At 39.4% G+C, this 21330-nt stretch overlaps 1 protein-coding gene across 5 annotated transcripts in view; it reads left to right on the top strand.

Moving 5' to 3' along the window:
* The window catches only part of SORCS2 (sortilin related VPS10 domain containing receptor 2), a 587964-nt gene that overhangs the window by 491934 nt on the left and 74700 nt on the right, over positions 1-21330 (top strand). For all 5 annotated transcript variants that reach the window (XM_075022616.1, XM_075022608.1, XM_075022603.1 and 2 more), the window contains exons 9-11: positions 11913-12092; positions 17407-17553; positions 18957-19059. In XM_075022616.1, the coding sequence (XP_074878717.1) occupies positions 11913-12092; positions 17407-17553; positions 18957-19059 (430 nt within the window). The remainder of the gene's footprint in view (positions 1-11912; positions 12093-17406; positions 17554-18956; positions 19060-21330) is intronic.

Raw genomic sequence — 21330 nt, 5'->3', positions numbered from 1 at the left:
GGCATGTTATTTGGGTTCAGATCTCGCTATCTGACAGAACTGAATAAATTGGTGGAGGTTGTCAGAACTCAAGAACTATATTAGACTATTGTCTTGTAGACATCCATGTTTGTAATAGGTGAGCTTACATCAGTTATGAAGAAAAGCAGCAAATGTTACAGGAGGGCTGGAGACAACAGCACACGGTAGGTGACCTAGATCTCTGTCCCATGGAGCTTTCCTTGGCAGCAAAATCAGTTTAAGAAGTCCTCCACAGTCACTTATTTCTACTACTCTTCTGCAGTCCACGATGACCTCTGTTGTGTTTGTGGGACCACACTATAAACAAGATCAGTGTAGCAATCTCAGTGGAAAATAACCCTGAAAAAAGTATAATTTCTTGTTCAAAAATGCAGATCAAGAGGCGACTTGATTGTAGTGAAGCAGCCTCCTCATAGGGGGAAAATACTTAAAAGCGCTTTAGTAGAGAAAGACCCACTATAGCTGGGAGCTGAATCTAAATTAGAAACTGAGCTTGACTTCTTAATGGTGTTGGTGATTATGGATTTGAAAAATTGCCAAGGAAAGTGACAGATATTCTAGGTTTTGAACTTTTCAAATCATAACTGAGTGCCTTTCTGGGAGATTTGCTCTAACCATATAGAAGTTATTTGCTCCTTGTGCATCTTATAAAATATGCAGAAATAATTGTTGGAAATTCTCTGGTTGGAAAGATAGCAGAGAGCAAACTAGAGGATCTAATCATCACTTTTAGCCTTAAAATCCATTAATCTGCAAAGGGTGTACAGTTTACTGGGCATATGCTCTTACTGAGTGCATTTCTGACATATTCAGAAAGTGTCAGTCATAACTCCCTAGTATTTCTGTCATATGTAGTCTGGATTGTTTGAAATAGTGCTGCATGCTGAATTCTTTGTCTTTGAAAATATGTTTTTTGTTTGTCTTTTTTTTTTTTTCTTGCTAAGCAGATTAACTCCAGACTTGACTGAATAAATAAATTAGAAGTTAATGGTTTCATTTTAGATAGTCAATAGCTAGCTAGGAACAGGATGACTATGTCATTTGGAAAGGGATGTTTTTGTGTTCTTTGTAGTTCAGGCAGTACCCAATGAGTGGAACGAAATAAACTGTATCTCTTTAGCATTTTGATGATGCCTCCAAGAGAAGTTTCTTTGGTATCTGCACACAATAGAGCTGAAAATTTCACTAAGAGAGCCTGGAAGCTAGACATCCATTAGAACAGTGGTGAACATGAAAGATTTTAACCTCTTCTGTAAAATATACTTTTTTTTTTTAAAGCTATTTGGTACCTTCACATTACAGCAGAAATTTTAGATACTGATGTAGATAAGAACACAGCTCTGAAATTTTTCATCACACCATATTTCAGTGAGAATCATCTGAGTGCACTTGAAATGTATCTTGCAATCCGATTTGAACAGAAGAGAAAGGATTCATACGAGCAAACTACTGATGAAATTTTTCAGAGAAGCGGGATATCAGCAAAGACACTGGCATATTAAGAGTACATCTAGAACACGTGGCTGTGGAGTTGCTACTTTTATGGTGGTAGGAGATAAACAGAATGAAAGAATTTACAAAGATTTGTAATTTTTTTTAAGATTGATTAAAAACAATGGCTTTTGAAAGAAGTGAGTTTCAGGGTTTTTTAAGTATTAGAGTCTGCCTAACCAGGAGATGAAGAAGGTCTGAAATAGGCTGTATTTCATTTTTCTCAAAAGAATTGAATGAGGCTTCAAAAAAATCTCTTTCCAAGTGGTTTCTGTAAAATGCTTCATGTCACTGGCCAGAGTTTTTGAGCAGTGATGTGTACAGGGAAGGAAAACTGTAGCCAAGTCAGAAGACACTACAGGCTGGTCAAGGATGTGTCTAACAACCTTAGGAGAGCTGTGCTGGAACAGCAGGCTCTAGCCTGAGGGAACAGTGCTGGGCTCTTCAGATATTATTCTTTTGCTGCACAGATGCATTGCACGGTGATTTTACATGTGGAGATAGAATGAACACTTTAGACTGAGTAATTAGAAAATGTTATTGATGTCTCATTTTCCTTTCAATATAACGAGGCTGAAAATCTGCAAAAAAATGATTCAATTGGTTTATATTGTTTGTATTTGCATTTGTGTTTGTATTTGTCCAAATGCATTCTCAAAGAGAAACCTAGAAGAGGATAAATGTTTGTCTTTGGACATATTTCAACGCCTCCTTACTTGTGAATCAAAGGCTGGTAAAAGCAGTTTCCAACGAAGCTTTGTTGAGTGTTAACTTTCTAGGCTCCAGCTCCACAGTGCCCCTTAGATCACCTTTTTGTAACACATCATAGCTCCGTATATGTACAGAGAGCAGAGCCATTGGGGGCCATCTAATGAACAGAATTCTGATTTTTTTATTATTATTATTTTTTTTTTTTTTTAGCTTTTTCCTGTGCTGTTGAGAGATATTTTTTGTTTAGTAGTGTGTTTGATACTGACAGGACATTGACTCACACAGCTGTGTCCTGCATGTGACAGGAGTCAAGTGCTGGCTGCTGCCAGGCAGGGTGGTATCAGAGGTTGGTGAGACCATATTAAAGGCTGCCCGTATGGTCCCCAAAACAGAAGAGTAATTTTGGAGCTGTTCTTTTAAAGATGAATTGGTTTTTATACTATATTCCATTTTACCAAGATTGCTTGTTCTTTGTTGCTAAAACTAGATGAGAAGTTAATAACTTGTAGGAAGGGAATACCAAAATCAAGCCGAGAGCAGCAGGATTGCATTTGTGTGTCGAGATGGCTGGCTAGGCATGCAGGAGTGTTCCAGGGAGATCCAGCAATCCCCCTTGGGCTGTGTTCAGCCTGGAGCAGGGGTTCAGCTGCCACCGCTGGGAGAGCAGGTCTGCCGAGTGGTGCAGGCTGCAGCCCATCCAGAGAGTCATCGTGCTTAGAATCATGGAATCATTTAGGTTGGAAAAGACCTTAAGATCATCGAGTCCAACCATCAACCATGCCTGCTAAACCATGTCCTGAAGTGCCTTGTCTACACGCTTTCTGAATACCTCCAGGGATGGTGACACCACCACTTCCCTGGGCAGCCTTTTCCAATGCCTGACAACCCTTTTGGTGAAAAAATTTTTCCTAATGTCCAATCTAAACCTCCCCTGGCACAACTGGAGGCTGTTAGCTCCTGTCCTGTCACTTGTTAATTGGGAAAAGAGACCAACCCCCACCTCACTACAACCTCCTTTCAGGTAGCTGTCGAGAGCGATAAGGTCTCCCCTCAGCCTCCTTTTCTCCAGACTAAACAACCCCAGTTCCCTCAGCCGCTCCTCATAAGACTTGTGCTCCAGGCCCCTCACCAGCTTCGTCGCCCTTCTCTGGACACGCTCCAGCACCTCAATGTCTTTCCTGCAGTGAGGGGCCCAAAACTGAACACAGTACTCGAGGTGCAGCCTCACCAGTGCCGAGTACAGGGGAACCATCACCTCCCTGCTCCTGCTGGCCACACTATTTCTGATGCAGGCCAGGATGCCGTTGGCCTTCTTGGCCACCTGGGCACACCGCTGGCTCATATCCAGCCGGCTGTCAACCAACACCCCCAGGTCCTTTTCTGCCGGGCAGCTTTCCAGCCACTCTTCCCCAAGCCTGTAGCACTGCATGGGGTTGCTGAGGTCCAAGCGCAGGACCCGGCACTTGGCCTTGTTGAACCTCATACAACTGGCCTTGGCCCATTGATCCAGCCTGTTCAGACCCCTCTGTGGAGACTTTCTGCCCACGAGCAGATCAACACTGCTGCCCAACTTGGTGTCATCTGCAAACTTACTGAGGGTGCACTCAATCCCCTCATCCAGATCATTGATAAAGATATTAAACAGAACTGGCCCCAGTATTGAGCCCTGGGGAACACCACTTGTGACCAGTTGCCAACTGGATTTAACTCCATTCACCACCATCCTTTGGGCTCAGCCATCCAGCCAGTTTTTTACCCAGCAAAGAGTACACTTGTCTAAGCCATGACCCACCAGCTTCTCAAGGAGTATGCCATGAGAGACAGTGTCAAAGGCCTTGCTGAAGTCCAGGTAGACAACGTCCACAGCCTTCCCCTCATCCACTAGGTGGGTCACCTGGTCAAAGAAGGAGATCAGGTTGGTCAAGCAGAACCTGCCTTTCATGAACCCATGCTGGCTGGGCCTGATCCCCTGGTTGTCCTACGTATGCCATGTGAGCGCGCTCAAGATGAACCGTTCGATAATCTTCTCCGGTACCGAGATCAGGCTGACAGACCTGTCGTTCCCCAGATCATCCCTCTGACCCTTCTTGTAAATGGGCGTCACATTGGCAAGCCTCCAGTCATCCGGGACCTCCCCCGTTGACCAGGATTGCTGATAAATGATGGAGAGTGGCTTGGCAAGCTCCTCCACCAGCTCCCTCAGGACTCTTGGATGGATCCCATCTGGTCCCATAGACTTGTGAGTGTCCAGACGGTGTAGTAGGTCACTAACTATTTCCTCCTGGATTATGGGGGGTATATATGGCTCTTATTGCACAAAAGTTCCTGCAGCTCTAATTGCCCTTGCCTAGAGAAGTGTGGTGTGGAGAAGGAGGAGTACAGCGGGTTCTGGTCCTTATTTGAGATTATGAGTCATGCTTTAATGTGACTAACAATAAAACTGGGAACTAGTTCATTCTGAGAGTTTAAGCAAAAAATTTGTTAACAAAATTGCTGACCAAACCCAGGAACCTGCTACAAATCATGGTAGTTTTACTGTTGCAATTTGGAAAAATTTAATTAATCTCAGTCCCCTTCCCACCCCTGGTAAATAAACTCCATCGATAATGATCTCCTTTTATGAACTGATACAAGGCATTCATTGATTCTGCATTTGTTCATGCCAGCTACAAAATCTTAATAATGTGAGAGCTCTATTGTCTGTTATATCCTACTGCAATTCAGAAGGCTTAGTTCTGAAAACATATGGTGTGGAAAAAGCTTCTTTCATCTATTTTGATCTCTCTCCATCTCTTCAATCTTGTGAAATAGGCAATAACGTAAAATTTCTCAGGTAACCAAGATAAAAGAGAGTACAGGGGAAAAATAAACAAAAATAAAAAGAAAAAAATCCTATTGCCATAGAAGTAAGTTAAGGTCTTTAATGTACTCATGGTAATATGAATCTCCTATACATGCCTTTTATCAACTCCATATATTCTTTTTATTTGATTATCACCTAGTGCCCTTCTGAGGGGCTTGAAACAGGCCCACCTCTTCCTTGCCTCAGTCTGAGATACACATCACTGTTTTAACCACAGGTTTTCCTCCAAACTTGTCTGTATCGTTCAATAATAGATATGACAGTATCAAAAGTAAAATATTTTGAACAGGTTTCCTCTTTCTCTCTAAATAGCAATCATCTTTTGAAGCATGTATTCCCTTCTCTATCAAGCTCCCTCTCACCATAATTTTTCAAGGATTCCTTAAATGGGTCCCTTCGTTAACAGCAGAAATGGCAGGAGAGATTCCTGCAGCCCTTTTGTCAGCAAAGTACTCCTGAGGCTCTGGCTGCGTGATGGTTGGATTACAAAGTACTGAGGCTATGAGAGCTCATTTAGCAAGGCTCTTAGTCTCCCAAGAACCGTTTCTTTGCTTGGGTAGCCCCTTCACCACCTCTGCCATCTGCCGCCCTAGGAGGCTTTGGCTGAGGTTGTTCCTCTGTGCCAGGCAGAAGAGCAGGTTGCAGCTGCAGCAGGACTATATAACCATTCTTCTGAAAGTCCACTGGAATGTCTGTTGAACAAAGAATAAAGGGGAACAAAATAGAAATAGGGGTAGCCGTGGCATTTGATGCAGGGGAAGAAGTGTTCCTTTCCCGGTCGGTGTCACGGCAGTAACCAGTGAACCTGAGCTGTAGCAGCTGTCTGGCTCCCTGGTTGTACAAATCCATCCAAGGTGGATTCAAGGAACTGTTCTTTTCTTCACAGTGTAACTTGTTATTGATTTCTCTCCTTGCACCCTTTTACTTGGCCAGGCAAGGAAGATTAAGAAGATTATCTTTATGTGCCATCCAGTTACCTTGATTGTGCTTAAGAGATTACAGGGGTATAAATGTGGTTCACCTGGAGGTCAAGGCTGAGACTACACAGCCTTGAGTGCTTACATCTGTTGTACTTCTGATACATTTACTCCTTGTGATTCTCTGTTCAATTTATCACTTGCTGCAGGTTAATGTATTGCCCAACCACAGCATTAAAAGATTGCAAAAGGGCAAAATCCTGACATTGGACAGCAAATTGTAAGATTTCAAAACCAGGAATGTTGGGCTCCTTTTTATTTGCCTTATTGACTAAAGCACCACAGTCCTGCCTGCATAGCATCATACTGGCTGTGCTGAACCTTGCCTACAGTGTTTTCACTTAATGATATTTCCTGTGTCATCAGCACATTTTGCTACACAAAGGAGCACTGGCTTGCTGTACGATTCTTGTCATCTTTTATATCCTTCTGTCTTCAGGGTGTAATTATATTTATTTGTATCATAGGGTTTCTTATCACAGTTAGTAATATAGTAAACCATATTGAGCGTTTCTTGAATATAAAATTCTACAAAGTATTAGCAGACTTACAGCCTGGTGAGTTACTAAATGTAGATGGTATGGGGCTGTATGCAGTGAAAACAATGTATTTCTCTTCCCTTCCTGCTCTAAACCTCTTTACTTCCTCCCTCCTATCCTCAGCTCCCCCCAAACCCAACTCTCTTAATTGTTTAATGCTTTTGGGCTTCTTGACTGATTTTTCATTTTCAATTTGGTGTTTGTTCAGCCTTCTGTCAAAACAGACTCAAGTGCATTAAAAGCAGGTAATTTTGGAAGAATATTAGACTGATCACATTGGTATCTCTGTGTTAAAGAAATAATTCCCAAGCAGTGTGGATGTTTTTAAGAAGTAATATTTGATTGTTACTCTGTACTTGCTGGAAGAGCTCTTGGGTGCTTTTTCTCCATGTCATGGCCGAACATGCACAGTTCTTTCAGTGTCACGTGCACACCCTCAAACTTATTTATTTATTTTGTTTAGCAGATGAAGTCTCTCCATGTGATATAAAGTTTCTTTGAAGTGGTGCTCATCTTTTGGCACAATTTGGCCTTCTATACATATCTAATTGTTTCTAGTATCACTGAGAAACTATCTTTGTGTTTATTTGAACAATTATGTTCTATTCTGCTGATGTAAGGTACAAACATAGGAGCTTACAAGTCCCTGAGAGACCAAGAGTGGTGTGACCTGTCACTGGATGCCTTGTTTAATCATACCAGTTTTTAATATGCAGTCTTTGATCACCTTCAGGATTCATTTAGCATTTTTGTAGAAAATTAATTCTGATGCACCAGATTTCCAGCAGCCCTTAATTCTAATTCCATGATCAAGTTGAAATACTTATTTGTCTGGAAATTGTTTACTTTCTTTAGCATAGTCGTGAAATTATAGCTCTTGAATTAAGAAAAAAAAAAAAAAAACGAACAAACAGAAAAAAACCCTCCACAACAGAAAAAGCAACCAAAAAAACCCCAAATAAAAGAAAACCCAAAGCAAAACCCCCAAAACCAAATCCTGTCTTTTTATATGGTATTTCTCATTGTATGTGTAACATTTCAAGTAATCTCAATATGGTGTGGGAGTTTTTTTCCCCTGTTTTCACAGGATCATAGACAATAGACATGGAAAGTATCTTGAGAGGTCCTTTTCCAAAGCATGGTCATCTGCCTAAACCTGTCCTGACAGATATTTCTCTAATCTACTCATAACAACTCCCAAGGATGAAGATTACTTTACCTCCCTAAGCATTTTATCCTCAGTGTGTATGACCAGGCCCTACTGTAGAAGGATATTCTCATGTCTAACCTAAATCTCCTTAGCTGTGATTTATACCTAGTATTTAACTCCAAGTAGACTTAAACAGTTTATTCCATTTTCCTTGGAGTGGCTGTTTACATTATTTGAAGACTGTTTTCTGTCTACTCTCACCCACCCATAGGGACTTGATTGCACAGTGGATTTTAGAGCACTTTTCAGGCTTCGTTGGTTGCACCTATAGGTAGTCCTATCCCTGGCCCTGGGTTGGTCCACTGTCTTGGACCTATGAGTAGTTCCACAGACTTTTAGTGATGAACATACAGATATCCGTGCTTAGTAACATTACCTAGTAAAGAGAGGAGCATGAAGGAAACATTGTGACAAAGGAATTTGCAGAATATAGTGCACAAGAAGCATGTTAGCAGACAGAACAGAGAAATCTCATGGGGTTGTAAGGTTAAAAAAGGATTTTTGGACAATACAGCTAGTAGCATCTCAGAACTGTACAAAAGCTTACAACCTAAGAAGATGAGATAAACGAAATGGAGAATACCGATATTTGGGAATCACAGTCTAGTGCTGATAGAAATTGCCATTGCTGAGCTTTGCAAAAACAGAAAAGAGAGAGAGAAGTGAGAATGGCGAGAGCATGGATGCTTGGGTCAGCAAGACATGGAACAAAGCAGACATGGCAGACTGGACTGACCAAAAGTGAAATATAGATATGAGAGAAAGGATGTCCATGGAGGAATGGGCATGCCACAGAGGAAACAACATGGTTGGTCCGACAAATCTGGAAAAAGATTCTTGGGACACCTGAAAGTGCGTGGACTCTCTCATTTGAGCATAGAAATTAAAGGAAAGCACAAGAGCTCAAATACTGAATGTATACAAAAAAGCAGCCTGGAGATAAACAAAAATCTGAGTAGTGAGACTAAGGAGTGTTCCAAATCATAAAGATCTCTAACATCATTGAAGAAGATCTTTATAAATGAATCTGAATAAATCATGTGTGAATAGCATAATTACAGAAAAATTACATGATCAGCGGGACTTTGAGTAGCCTGCAGAATGTGGAGAGAGGAAGCAGGAGGTCCAGCAAGAAGGCAATTGGAGTAGTCCAAGCATGAAATCATCAAAGAATAAATGCTTTCCTTATAGGATCTGCTGAGATTACAGCCTAAGGTAGTATCTGTGGCCATGAATTAGATAAAGCAATAAAAACTTGCATTCCCTCCATCAAGATATTTTTTCTTCCTCGGATGTCCTTACTAGTTAACTCTTTAGTGACAGTAAGTTCTGTCTAGCAATAATTGCTGGCATCCTGTCTTCATGTGCTTGTCATCTGTTGAGAAGCGGGTAGCTGGGCTGGAGGGTTGGACCTGGCACACACACAGCCTCTGTATTTGTCAATCAATTTCTTCTTCTTCTTCTTAAATTCACCTTTCAAGGATAGGAATAATATGAGTGACATGACAGGTTAGCTTTGTTTTAAACTGTGTCATCCAGGATTTTAGAAGATTAATTTAAGAATCAGACATGAAATTTGTAGGTTTCCTTACTTTGTCAATTAATTTCCCCAGAAGATTATATCATGACTGGGCAGGAAGTGGTGTGCAGGATTGTTGCAAGGTAGTATAACTGAAGGATCGGTTTGCTTCTTGAGGGAAAAGAAATCACTGTGAAAGGAAAATAGCAGTAGGGCTGAACTGGAAATACGAAAATGTAAATTCTGAATGGGAGGAACAAAATTCAAGGCAGCGCAAGGGGAACTTCACTTGCTAAAACGAGATCTGTTAAGTAGCCTCAGAAAAAATTGGCATCCAGCAGTCTGAATGTACAAACCTCTTTCCTGGTAACAGTCACTGCCAAGAGAAAAGTAAACTCTCATTTGCTGCAGTACACTTCTGTGGTCCAACCCCTCTTTTTTTCACCTGATCCCTCCAGTCTGCCCCAAATTCATCTTCTTGTCCTTCTGCACCACACGTGGTGGCTCTTTGTGCGTTGCTCCTGCTGGCTCAGCAGCTCCCACCCCACCCTGAGGTAGGAGAACCACCACGGAGGAGAGCCCGTCCTCCCAGCTCTCACCTCCGCCACCACGGGCCACGCATGCAACCACTGCCACCCCACCAGCACTGGGGGCAAGGCAAGGGCCTTACCTACCTTCACTGGAGGTTTGCATTTGTTTATGGCACTGTATAAATGGTTTATTATGATAACATAGATGATAATTTTGCTGAAAGCTCCTGGCATCACAGGAGAGTAAGGGTTTTCTAGAGGTTTTCACATGAAAAAAGAACTGTTTCTTTATTCCTTCTTTTGACTCTCTCCTTCACTTCCATCCTTCCTTATTGAATAATCAGGAGAGCTTTTCTCACACTGCAAAAGAATAGGTGAATTCAGTTTTAGATGTGGTGTAATGTGGGCTACCCAGCCTCATATTGCCCTGGTTTAAGGCAGGAGATGAAGCGTTCTGTACATCTAAGAGGCTTTTTAAAGAACCTGTTGGGATCAGTTGCTGTGTTTTGCTGGCATTTCTGCCAGAGTCTCTGCTTCCAAGTAATTTTTGAGTACAAGAAAAAAGAGAACTATTCGTGGGATGCTAAACAAAAATCTACTTTCGTACATAGTTCAACATGAGAGTCTTTGGAAACAGCACTGAGCTATCATTGATAGGAAACTTCACTTAGGTTCTTTTGTGTTGAGATGTGTCACATATGTAAAAATAGTTTAAATTTTACTAAATTATTTGTTATTTAAGAACCATCTTTTGTTCATATTAAAAATCTTTCCATTGTATTATTTTATTTCTATTCATGTCTTTTTTTTTAATCTTAAGTGCCTCAGTCACATCATGCATGTTGCCTACAGCATAACTGCCATGCTTTACCAAGTATTCAGTGTTGCTCTGTTACTCTCATTTTCTTCAGTCTTAACTGGATTCTTACAGAATTTGTTTTATTTTTTTCTTAGAGTTCTACAAGTTATTTTCTTGATTTTTTTCTTTCTTTTTTTTTTTTTTTAAAGCTGATTTTCCCCAAACTCATGTTTTCTTGACATTTTGGTAGCTTAATTTAATATTCACTACATTGCCTTAGTTATTTTTCCAGTAATAAGGTGACCAGAACTGGACACAGTCTCCCAGTTAAGTACCAAGGTCATAAAGAGTTTACAAGTTTTCAGTCTCCGTGACTAGATTTCATTTCACATGCAGTCCCAACATCTGCCTTTATGCTCCCATATCCTATTGCAAACTCATGTCCTTTTTTTCTGCTAAGCTTAGTTCAGTGTTGCTACTTCCTGATTTATTTCTTCTGTTTAATATTAGTGTTAAATTATTTTCGCCAGCTGTGCATTTTTTGTCTGAGAAGTTTGGAGTGAAAAAGCCGAGAAAACTGAAAGCAAGCTGTTGCAATATAGACGCCTGAAATTCCTGAGATGAATGCAGAATGTTGACTCTCATGTTATTACTGTTGAATATTTAAGTGATCTGTCCACATAGATAGATAAATTAGTGTTATGTACTATAATAGACATGAGCTTTGTGCATGATGGTACTACTTCCTATGTAACTGCTCTAAATTGTATCTGATCCTCTTTGTGCTGTGTTATGCTTTGTCCAGCACACTGGACAAAACAGTTCTTAATTCTCTAGGTACCTGAGGATTATTTTTTAGATTAGTTTTGTTTATGTTGTTTCAGTCTTTCATTGACTCTCATGCAGATCTTGGAAAATCTTTTGTTTCTTTTTTCCTTTCCTTTTTTTTCCTTCTTTTCAAGAAGTCATTTCCCATAAAAGTCAAAGCAGATCGCAGCTTTTGCACATTCATGATTTTGATCTTCACTAAGCTGGTTTGCGCTCTGATAACCTGTACCAAAAGGCAGTGACTGACCACCTCGGAGTGGTGGGATACAGCATGTTGATTAGTATTCTGCTCATAGATTACTGTTAGTGAACTTTCAGATGCATTCCTCCCCGCCCCTGGTATTAAACTCTCTTGACCAACTTATTGTTTGTAAAATAGAAATGATGGGAAAATTAGTCATTTTGTATCTTATTTTTTCTACAGGATTTACAGATAATCAGTACAGATGAAAACCAGGTATTTGTGGCTGTTCAGGAGTGGTACCAGACAGACACGTACAACCTGTACCAGTCTGACCCGCAAGGTGTTTACTACTCTATCCTGCTGGAGAACGTCCGGAGCACAAAGCAGCCAGAAGAGAACGTCCTGATAGATATTCTGGAGGTAGGCCTTTATCTCTTCCAATGTGTGTAGTCTGTGTGGAGTTTTAATTTTTGTTTGGTTTTTTTTGACTGAGTATCATTAAGTTTGCATTAATATATTTTCACAGTTACCTTTAATGTAAAAAGACTAGAATTTCTTTCTTATTGATAGTGCATTGTTACTACTTATATGTTTCCCTCTTACCCTGCTAATGTGCTGTGCACTCTAAGAGCTAGATTCTTGGTATGGTGTTCCATGAATGTACAAAACCTGAACTGGCTGAGGGGTTATTTTTTTAAGCTATTGAAAAGTGAAGCTGGCAGCATAGTTTATTATTGATGTAAGAAGTTATGCAGCTGCCTACGTACAGCTTTTTTCTTCTAGGTGACTCAGTGATATACTTCTGGACTTAGAGCAGGACATCTTTTAGCCAGCAGGGCCTTAAATAGTAATCCTGCGAGCCTTGTGCTACGTTGTGTCAGCTCTGACAAGCAAAGAACCAACAAAATTAGGTATTGGACAGCAAATCCACTTGCCTTCTGTACATCTCTTGTGCCAACAGCATTTGCTATGAGACAAACTCTTCTGTAAAGAAATCTATCTTGGATTTTAACATCAGTGCACTCGGCAAAATAAAAACTGAAGAATATAGTGTTTTAGAAGAATAGCACAAACTGTTATTAATTCCTTTTCTGCTGATGACAACATTTAAATGTAATAAGGTGTACATTTGCTCTTGTTCTGTTCTTTCTTGTAGCACGTAGGACTGGCCGTTATCAACATATTAAACTAAAGGATCTTTGGTCTGACCCAGTTTGGCCACTGTTACACTCTAATCTGCCTGGTGTTAGTTTTAAAAAAAAAAAAAAATCTTTATAAGTGCACCAGACTTCTTTGGTTTGTAGTAATTCTGGATACAAATCGTACACTTACAGAGCTGTTAAAAGGCTGTAATTAGACTCTTCCTGGAGGGGGAAAATGATAGTAGTTTTTTCCCCCTTGCCTCCTCCATCTTTGTTTAGCTTTTTCTTTCCAAATGGCTGTAGTAAAACAAAAAGGTCTATCACTACCAATGATTATTTTCTAGACTCTACATTTTTAGAAATGAGGCTTCCTAATGAGTGAAGCTATACAACGTGTGTAGCCACATTCCCACAGGGTGATTTATTGAGAGCATTAGTTTGCAGCTCTTTGCTCCTGGTCACTCCTGTGGGATGCAAAGCTAAAAGGGAGTCAGGTGCAATCTCTACTCCCTGCCTCACCTGTACCATGTAATTTCAGATAAGTTATACAGAGGTGCCACCCCTGGCTGTCCTTTTGTCTACAAGAGTTATTTACTCAATTCAATTTCACTGATTATTTCAGAATTTCACAATGTTACGGAGGGCATATTTGATAATGCATGAGAGAGAGAGAGAGAGAATTCCTAGATTATTGTGTGTGCTGGATTAATTTGTACGAGTGCATTAAAAAGAAAATGCGCACATGATAAAGAGTAATTGAAAGACAATACACATGGAGCCATACGATTCAATTTTTTAGAGCTATTTTTGGAATAGAGTTGCATTATAGGAGAACACTGTTATTTGCTTGGAATAAGAAAGCCTACAGCTTCCAGATAGCTTGTACGATAAATAATTAGTGTTCATCATCTTTACTAGAATGTGATCAACTACTCCTATGTACAAGTAATGTATGGGTTATTTGCACAGTACAAAATAGCTAATAAATATAACACATTTGGTCTAGTCTGGGTTTTCTCTCTGGGCATTTTAATGCAAGTATCCAATCTTGGGAAGAGGAATCTTCAGTGCAACACAGAGACAGTCCTCAACGGTTGACAATTTCTTTTTCCACCAGTGCATAATTCTCCTTAAAATTTGCACTGTTCATCTTCATTCTCTTATGCTGACCTCACTTCATCTTTTAGTTATACATCTGCTATAAAATATTTTATAGGTATCTACCTGCCTGCATTCATTTTCTTTTATATGCTTTATCTTTTTTTTTTTTTTGTACTGTATTTCTTTTCATGTTGTGTGTGTTAAAGGGGTATAATTCCCAAATACTTGTTCAAAGAAGGAAAGAAAGAAAGGTAAAGTATTAAGTGACTGTCCAAAAGGAGCATGCCCTTGAAATTTGTGACTGTACAAAAGCACTATGTCCTTGAAATTGTATCAGGTGCTGCCAGTGTGAACCAGCCACAAATTTGACATAGGCATATCTGCAAAGTGGGCATACTAATGCAGTACTTCTAGACTGGATCTTGTGACTTCTCATATAGGTAAGAGTTACACAAGTTGCAGTACACATTCTTCATGCTTTTCTTCCCAAACAACAAATCACTTATATTTAAAGTTTAAGCACAAACTTATATTATATAGCAGTATTTTTTGTATTTCAGTAACTGCTGCTAATAAACACTGTGGGGCCATCTGAACTGTGCTTTTCGCTACCAACTAGTATAGAATATTGTTTGGCTGTAAAATCAGTAATGTTAACAATGCAGCAATTAATGTGTCACAGAATACATAGTCATAGCAGAAAATTCATTTAGAAAATAGGTTTATAAGGTACAAAGTGCTTTTCTAACAGTACTGGGGAACTAGTAACCCCTGAACTGTTTTGGAAAATAGGTGCTCTGAGAACTAATCCAAAAGTCCAAAGAAAATCGAAGGAAAGGTACTTTTGAATTTCCTTGTGTTCATCTATCTTGGGTAGCTACTGGACTGTATCAGAGTAACTGAACACCCCACAATGTTGAAATGCCTTCTTTTCCATTGCACCTTATTATTAATGTGAATCTCTTCCCTTCTTGGTAGAAAGATACTAATCTCCAATTTTAGATTAGGGAACTGAGTCAAGGAAAAGAAAGTACAGAAGAATTTGGGTGCCTCAGCATCCCAGTCGAATCCAGAAGGTAGATTTGACATACAGCATTTACAGTATTTACAGAAAGAGTCAGGTGTATATTTACATAGGTCATAAGAAAAATACAATAGAAAATGCTACAGAGGGTGTGGAGCATTTTAAAGCTGCCATTTTTTACACAACATAATTTTATATTAGTTATTATTTTTTAGGCTAATGCACCGCTCTGAACATCATACTTCTGAACTTGCTTTGAAGATAGATGCCTGAAACTTGTTTATTATTTCAAGCAGGGTTTATGCCTTTCATTCAAAATACAATTGCTGAAGTGCTGGTCAGCTTTTATCTTTTAGAGCAGTAGTGAGAGAAGTTAACTGAGACACTGGAAGTAATTATTTTCATAACCTTTATGGGTCTGGTAGATTCAAACACTTATGTCCCATATTCTACAGAGGAGAGGTTACCCTAGTGCTGGGTTAGGTTAGAGGTGGGAGTGGGAATGGAGAAAAATTTTAGTCTGACTCCCATTGAATGATTATATGGAATGATTAAATATTCATTAAACGAGAATGAGAGAAAAAAAGAGAGAGAGGAAACAAAAATATTCATGATGCAGCGCTGGTTTTGCCATCCACAAATGTAGAGGGAAACCTCAGCTGCAGTCCCTGATCTAATTATTGTTTAAATATTTAATATTGTGTTCACTGGAAGAAAGGCATGTACAGAAATTGAACCCCAAGTCTACCTTCCCACGTAAATGTTTGAACTGCCAGGTTTTTTGTTCATATTCATGGTTGTGCTGTCTCTGGAAGGTAGAATATATAATAAAGCCCCAGCAAGTTGAAAATGCTTTGAAAGTAAAGAAAGCAGGTTCCTCATTTCTTTACTTCCCTTCCTTTTCTCACCTGCACTGCAAAGTAGTTGACTTTTGTAGTATGTTTGACTTGGAGGTGATTCTGAGCTTCCAGCATCCTGGATAAGCAAGCCAACCATACATGCATGGGGTTTTAAGGAAGAAGGAGCTCATGAGAGAGCAGAGTATTAAAATGTTTGTACAGAATTTGGCTATCCAAACTTAAATATATTTCTGAGTTCTAGGCTGTTACTGTAACCAGCAGAAAATCCTTATTTTGGGTCAGTTCCTTAGGAAAAAAGCATATGTTTTATAAACAATAGGTATCAAATCTGTAGTCTGCTGGAAGGGATGCCTTCTCTTCACTCTAAATGCAGACTTTTGTTAAGTTAAATGAATGTCAAAGGGCGTTAGTACCTGCTAGTTGGAAAAAAAAGGAAACAGTTTTTCAAATACAAAATGAATAGTAAGTCCAGGAACAAATCATATCAGCAAGAGGGAAATATTCCTGATCATGCAAAGAGCTGGCTCTCTTGTGCATTTAGTTGTAATGAATGCTTCAGTTTTGTTAAATGTCAGGACATAAGCAGATTAGAGAGCTGTACTATGCTGGAAATGGTATATGTGTTGATATACATTGTCAAGAATTTTTCAGAAATTCAAGAAGCCTCATAAATAATCACAAGGGAGACAAGAACACTCTTAAGGAAACCTTCAAATTTAATACAAGATCTTATCTCATGCCATTGGGTGGAATATTAACACATAACGTAAAAGTTGGGGCTAGGACTAAACATATTAGAAGTGCGATTACTGTCAGGTTGCTTTAAAAATTATCCCCACTAACTTTGACAGTCTGAGTTGTAATAATTTTCTAATACAGATTGTTTTGAAATAAAAGAACTAAGTTTGCCCAAAAGAAGAGATAGCCTGTAAACTTTTTCTTCTTCTTTTTCCCCCAAGGTTAAACAGGTGAAGGGAGGCTAAATGTGTGGAGGTGTGGACTGGGTGTGGAAGCATTTTGGATGCTTGAGAGGTTGATTAAGCCCTCACAGTTTCTTCCCTGGATGATCTGTCTGCATTTATTTCCTACAAAAGGCAATTGTGCTTGCTAATTCAGTGTTATTTTAAAAGATATTATATTGTATTTTGTTATTGTAACCTATTTGTGTACTATTTATATGATATGGGTCACATGACTACAGTGTAAAAGTCAGGTTGCTGTTGTAAATTGCTTACATCATTTGTAGAATAACATTTTAGAGCTGTCCATATTTAAAAAAATGCAGAGCTGTAATTTTAACAGTAGTGTACAGTAAGGCCATGCTATTGTAATTTTTGTATTTTGCTGTATAAACTACATGTATTTTGACATTGAGAGAACTGTATATCCTTTTAAAATACATTTAGAAATACAAATCTGTTAGTAATTGTTCTCCCCTTCCGCCTTTCTCCCTTTCCTCTTATCCTTCCTTATTTTTTTTAAGGTATCATTCACTTTTCTAGTGGAGAAACTACCTGAGGAGCCACAAAAGAGCAGCTAATCAGAGATAATCCTTGTTGAAAAAAATGTGTATGTGCTGGTCATTAACTCCCTCCTGTATGCTTCAGGTCAGAGGTGTCAAAGGAGTCTTTTTGGCCAACCAGAAAATTGATGGGAAAGTTACAACTCTGATAACCTACAACAAAGGCCGTGACTGGGATTTTCTAAACCCTCCAGACATCGATATGAATGGCAAACCGACAAACTGCAAACCTGTAAGTGGCTCTTTTTAGCCTATCCTTTCTCTAAAGTGCACGAGAATTATTTGTATGGTAGGATGTGCAGTAGTTCCAACAGCCCAAGAGCTTTGTGCCGAGTTTACCAGCCAAACTACTAGGCAAATACACTTGCATTGCATGAGCAGTGGTTTCACAAGCTGTTAGTCCAGTCATCTTGTAGAGTGAGTAGTCAGGACTCTCTGTTGCACTGCATTTCGTATTTTAGATCACTTTGACACAAAGAGGACATTTTTTCTTGTGTGTCAACCACACAACCCAGTTCAGAATAATCATGACAACAGTCATTTGTGTCTGGATATAAGGGGCACATCATCAGTCAAATAGAGCATACCAATGCCTTTTCCTTTTCCATCTTCCATAGTTTTGTTTCATCTTAAACCAAGGTAACCCTTGGTTCCCTGTTAAAGGGAACTCTTGACAGTTGCTTGCAAATAAACAGCACAGTTAACTGCGTGAAAAAGTCCTTTCCTTTTGTGAGATGATGTGATTTCAGTTTGTTTAGGTGCCCCAGCTACCCATAATATTTTGTTACCTGCGAGGCTGTACTGAAAACCTTGTATTTTTCTCAGTGACTTTCTGCTCCTGGGGATTCCAAGCTCTGCATTGCTGGGCAAAATAAATGCTTTTATTCCTGCCACTGCCATAGCTTTGATCCCTCTCCATGTAGCAGAAGTGGAGGGCTGGAGCTGCTGGCTCCCTTTTGAAGAGTTCAAGACCATGCTACGTGGTTCAAGCCTGCAGGGCCTGATCCAAAGCTCTCTGAGACGAGTGGAAAGATTGCAGTGGCAGCAGCTCCCGGGCAGTGCTGGCACCCGCTCCTGGTAAAGCTCATGGCCAGATTGCTGTGAGCTGCATGAGCTTTGAGTGCTGCTTCAGAAAGAGCAAGAAGCAGTAAGTTGCTTAGCAAGGAGAGATGATCAGATGTGTCCAAAAGTCATTATGCTGTTTTTCATACTGCTTTTTTTCTAAAAAAGAAATTTCAGTATAAACAGTTGGTTTTAATCATCATTTTACCAATTACCTTGAACCAACAAACATGCAATACTTGTTGCTGTTGCTGCTAGTTAGCATTTTTAAGCAATTATTCTGTCAGAGGGGGTTTTTTTATACAATAATTTCATCCTGACTTCTTTGAGTTTGGAGATCTTTTTGTTGAGATGGTGGCACACTACACAGACATCACCAGAGATTCTTCTTAGAAGGCTAAGGTTGGTTTTTCAGAGTGGAATGTGGCTCCATGGGAAACAGCCATTCTCTTTCTCTACAAAGACATACATTGCTGAAGCTGCTCTCTGACTGGGCTTTCATTATTGTAGGAGCATAACTGTTACCAGTTATTTTTCAAACCTGTTGTCTTCTTCTTCTTCTTCCCCCCCAAGCCTGATTGCTACCTTCACCTCCATCTCCGCTGGGCAGACAATCCCTATGTGTCAGGAACAGTCCACACGAAGGACACTGCACCAGGGCTCATAATGGGGGCAGGTAAATGCATGACATTATTTTTTAAGACCTGAAATGTGGCAGCAGTTCTTTGTAGATCTAGTCTTTTGGTTTATAACAATACTGTGCTACAAACATTGCCAAAATAAGGCTTTCCCTGCAGAATAATCCTTTATAGGATCTCTTGATCAAACAATTTAATAAAAGTTTATTCATGTCCCAGAGCTGTGTCTTCTAGGACAGACCTGTAACAGTCACCTGGATACATTATGCTTCTCTGTGCTGTGTAGTAATATCTCCTTCCCCATTAGTGTGGTGTGGAGGAGTGACAGTGGCTGAAGGACTTGTCCTGCATTCTTTTTCTCTGGAAGTGGGGCCTCCAGCATCATGAATAGCCCAGCACATCCAATAAACTGATGTAAACAGTGGCCAAGCCTTTGTTCTTTAAGCTTAGATACAGATAATTTGTCTGGTAATTTTTATTAGTTCCTTTCTGCCTGAAGAGAGATGAAGTGAAAGAGGCAAATGTGTCTCTGTGTTGGGAACAATGCTGGTTGTGGCTTCTCCATTATAACATATATATGGAGCCATGGTTCTGTGAAGTGGCATTTAATAAAAGAAATTCCTTTGCAGTGTTGACTACTCATCAAGAAAAATATTCACATAACTCTGTTTTACTTTGTATCCTTGTGATTCATCTGTTCATTTAATCTAATTTTCTGTTTCTTTGTTTCAAAACTATTGAAATGTTGACTGTTCTAAGAGCTTTTTTAAATGGCATTACTTTATTTTTATGTTATGGATTATGTTTAGGTGAAATACATACATGTACTGCTTCCCTTTTGGTAAAAGTGTAGCTGTTTTTAATCAATAATGGTTTCTGCCTTAGCTTACACTAGTCTCTTATAAACAAACAACTTACTAAACTGAAAATTTCCTGAGAATATCAAGGTGAGCATATTTGGTGTTTAAAGAGGATGACAGCTGCCATTACTTCAATATAACTGAAGATTTCAAGTTTCCCCCTACTGTAAATGGAGCTTAAAGTATTTTACTGGAGGCAGACCTACCTGGTGAAATGCTGCTGTGTTTTTATTGACACAAATGAGAATAAGAATTTATACAGTGCCCTTGTAGATACATTTCTATTAGGTCTTTAATTCATATTCTATGAATTCCAATATTTCAAAAAATAACTTCCATCTCAGGGATCTTCTTTTTACATAAAGGTAGTCCTATTCTAATGTGGGTTCTTAATTTTAGCCTCATCATATTGTACCTGAATGCCTTCTGGTAGCAAATTAAGCAATGAAGTTTAATTAATTAGTCCATTGCTTCTATTTCATTTTTCCTCTGTCCTTGCATTATAATCTTATGTGATGAACCAATATTCGTTGAGATGTTGGGTTGTTTTCTTTTGGTTGGGTTTTGTGGAGGCTTTTTAAGTGCACTGTTCTCTGAGATCATATTAGGGATGGCAGGTTGAAGAAGAGTATTTTGCCCTTAATTCCTTCCTAGAATACGGTGAGATTTTATCACTGTGACATTGTTTTACCATGCCAGGTAGGTAAACTTGTCAAGAGCTTTCCTCAACATGAACGTGAGGGAGTCTTTCAAGACATCCAGGTATCATTAATAATGAACTAATATGTTAAATCTGACTCGATGGTGGAGCAACCTATAATGTAATGGAAATGGTAGAGAGGCATGCTCACTGATAGCAGCTGGCTAAAAAACTCGGAGGAATGGTGTGAAAGTGGGAAAAATTTGCCCAAGAGTAGTGCAGTACATCCTTTCTCTGGCAGAAGGTCATGTAGTTTCAAACAGAGTCAAGGGACTTATTTTGGAGTCTTAAAAATCTTGAAGAGCAACTGCATCCCCTTGCCAAGACATGACCTGAATCAACTCTGATTTTGACTTACATTTACATTATTTGGATGCTCAGGTCATCTGCATTCAGTGCACATGCTCAGTCTTATCTGGCAAACCTGATATCCTTGTAAACTTACACTTCTTATCAGAAATACCTTACATACAATGAGTTTGAATTTCTTCTGGCGTGATCCTTGAAACAGATAATCCTATGCAAATCAACAGAAGTACTACGCTCTTAGCACATACAGAAATCAGATTATTTGGGCCACATCACACACTATTGGAATTTTACTGTTAGATTTAGGGAGAGCACATCTTCTGGAAATGACTGAAGATGATAAAGATCTGTGAATGTCAGTTGATCACAGTGTGTCTAGGAACCATCCGTGCCTTGTGCTGTGAAAAAGGAAATGTATTCTGAGGGCAAAGTAGGTAAAT

This window comes from Buteo buteo, chromosome 1, assembly GCF_964188355.1.
Source record: "Buteo buteo chromosome 1, bButBut1.hap1.1, whole genome shotgun sequence".
NCBI classification, from domain to species: domain Eukaryota; kingdom Metazoa; phylum Chordata; class Aves; order Accipitriformes; family Accipitridae; genus Buteo; species Buteo buteo.
This window is presented reverse-complemented; position numbering and strand designations above follow the sequence as displayed.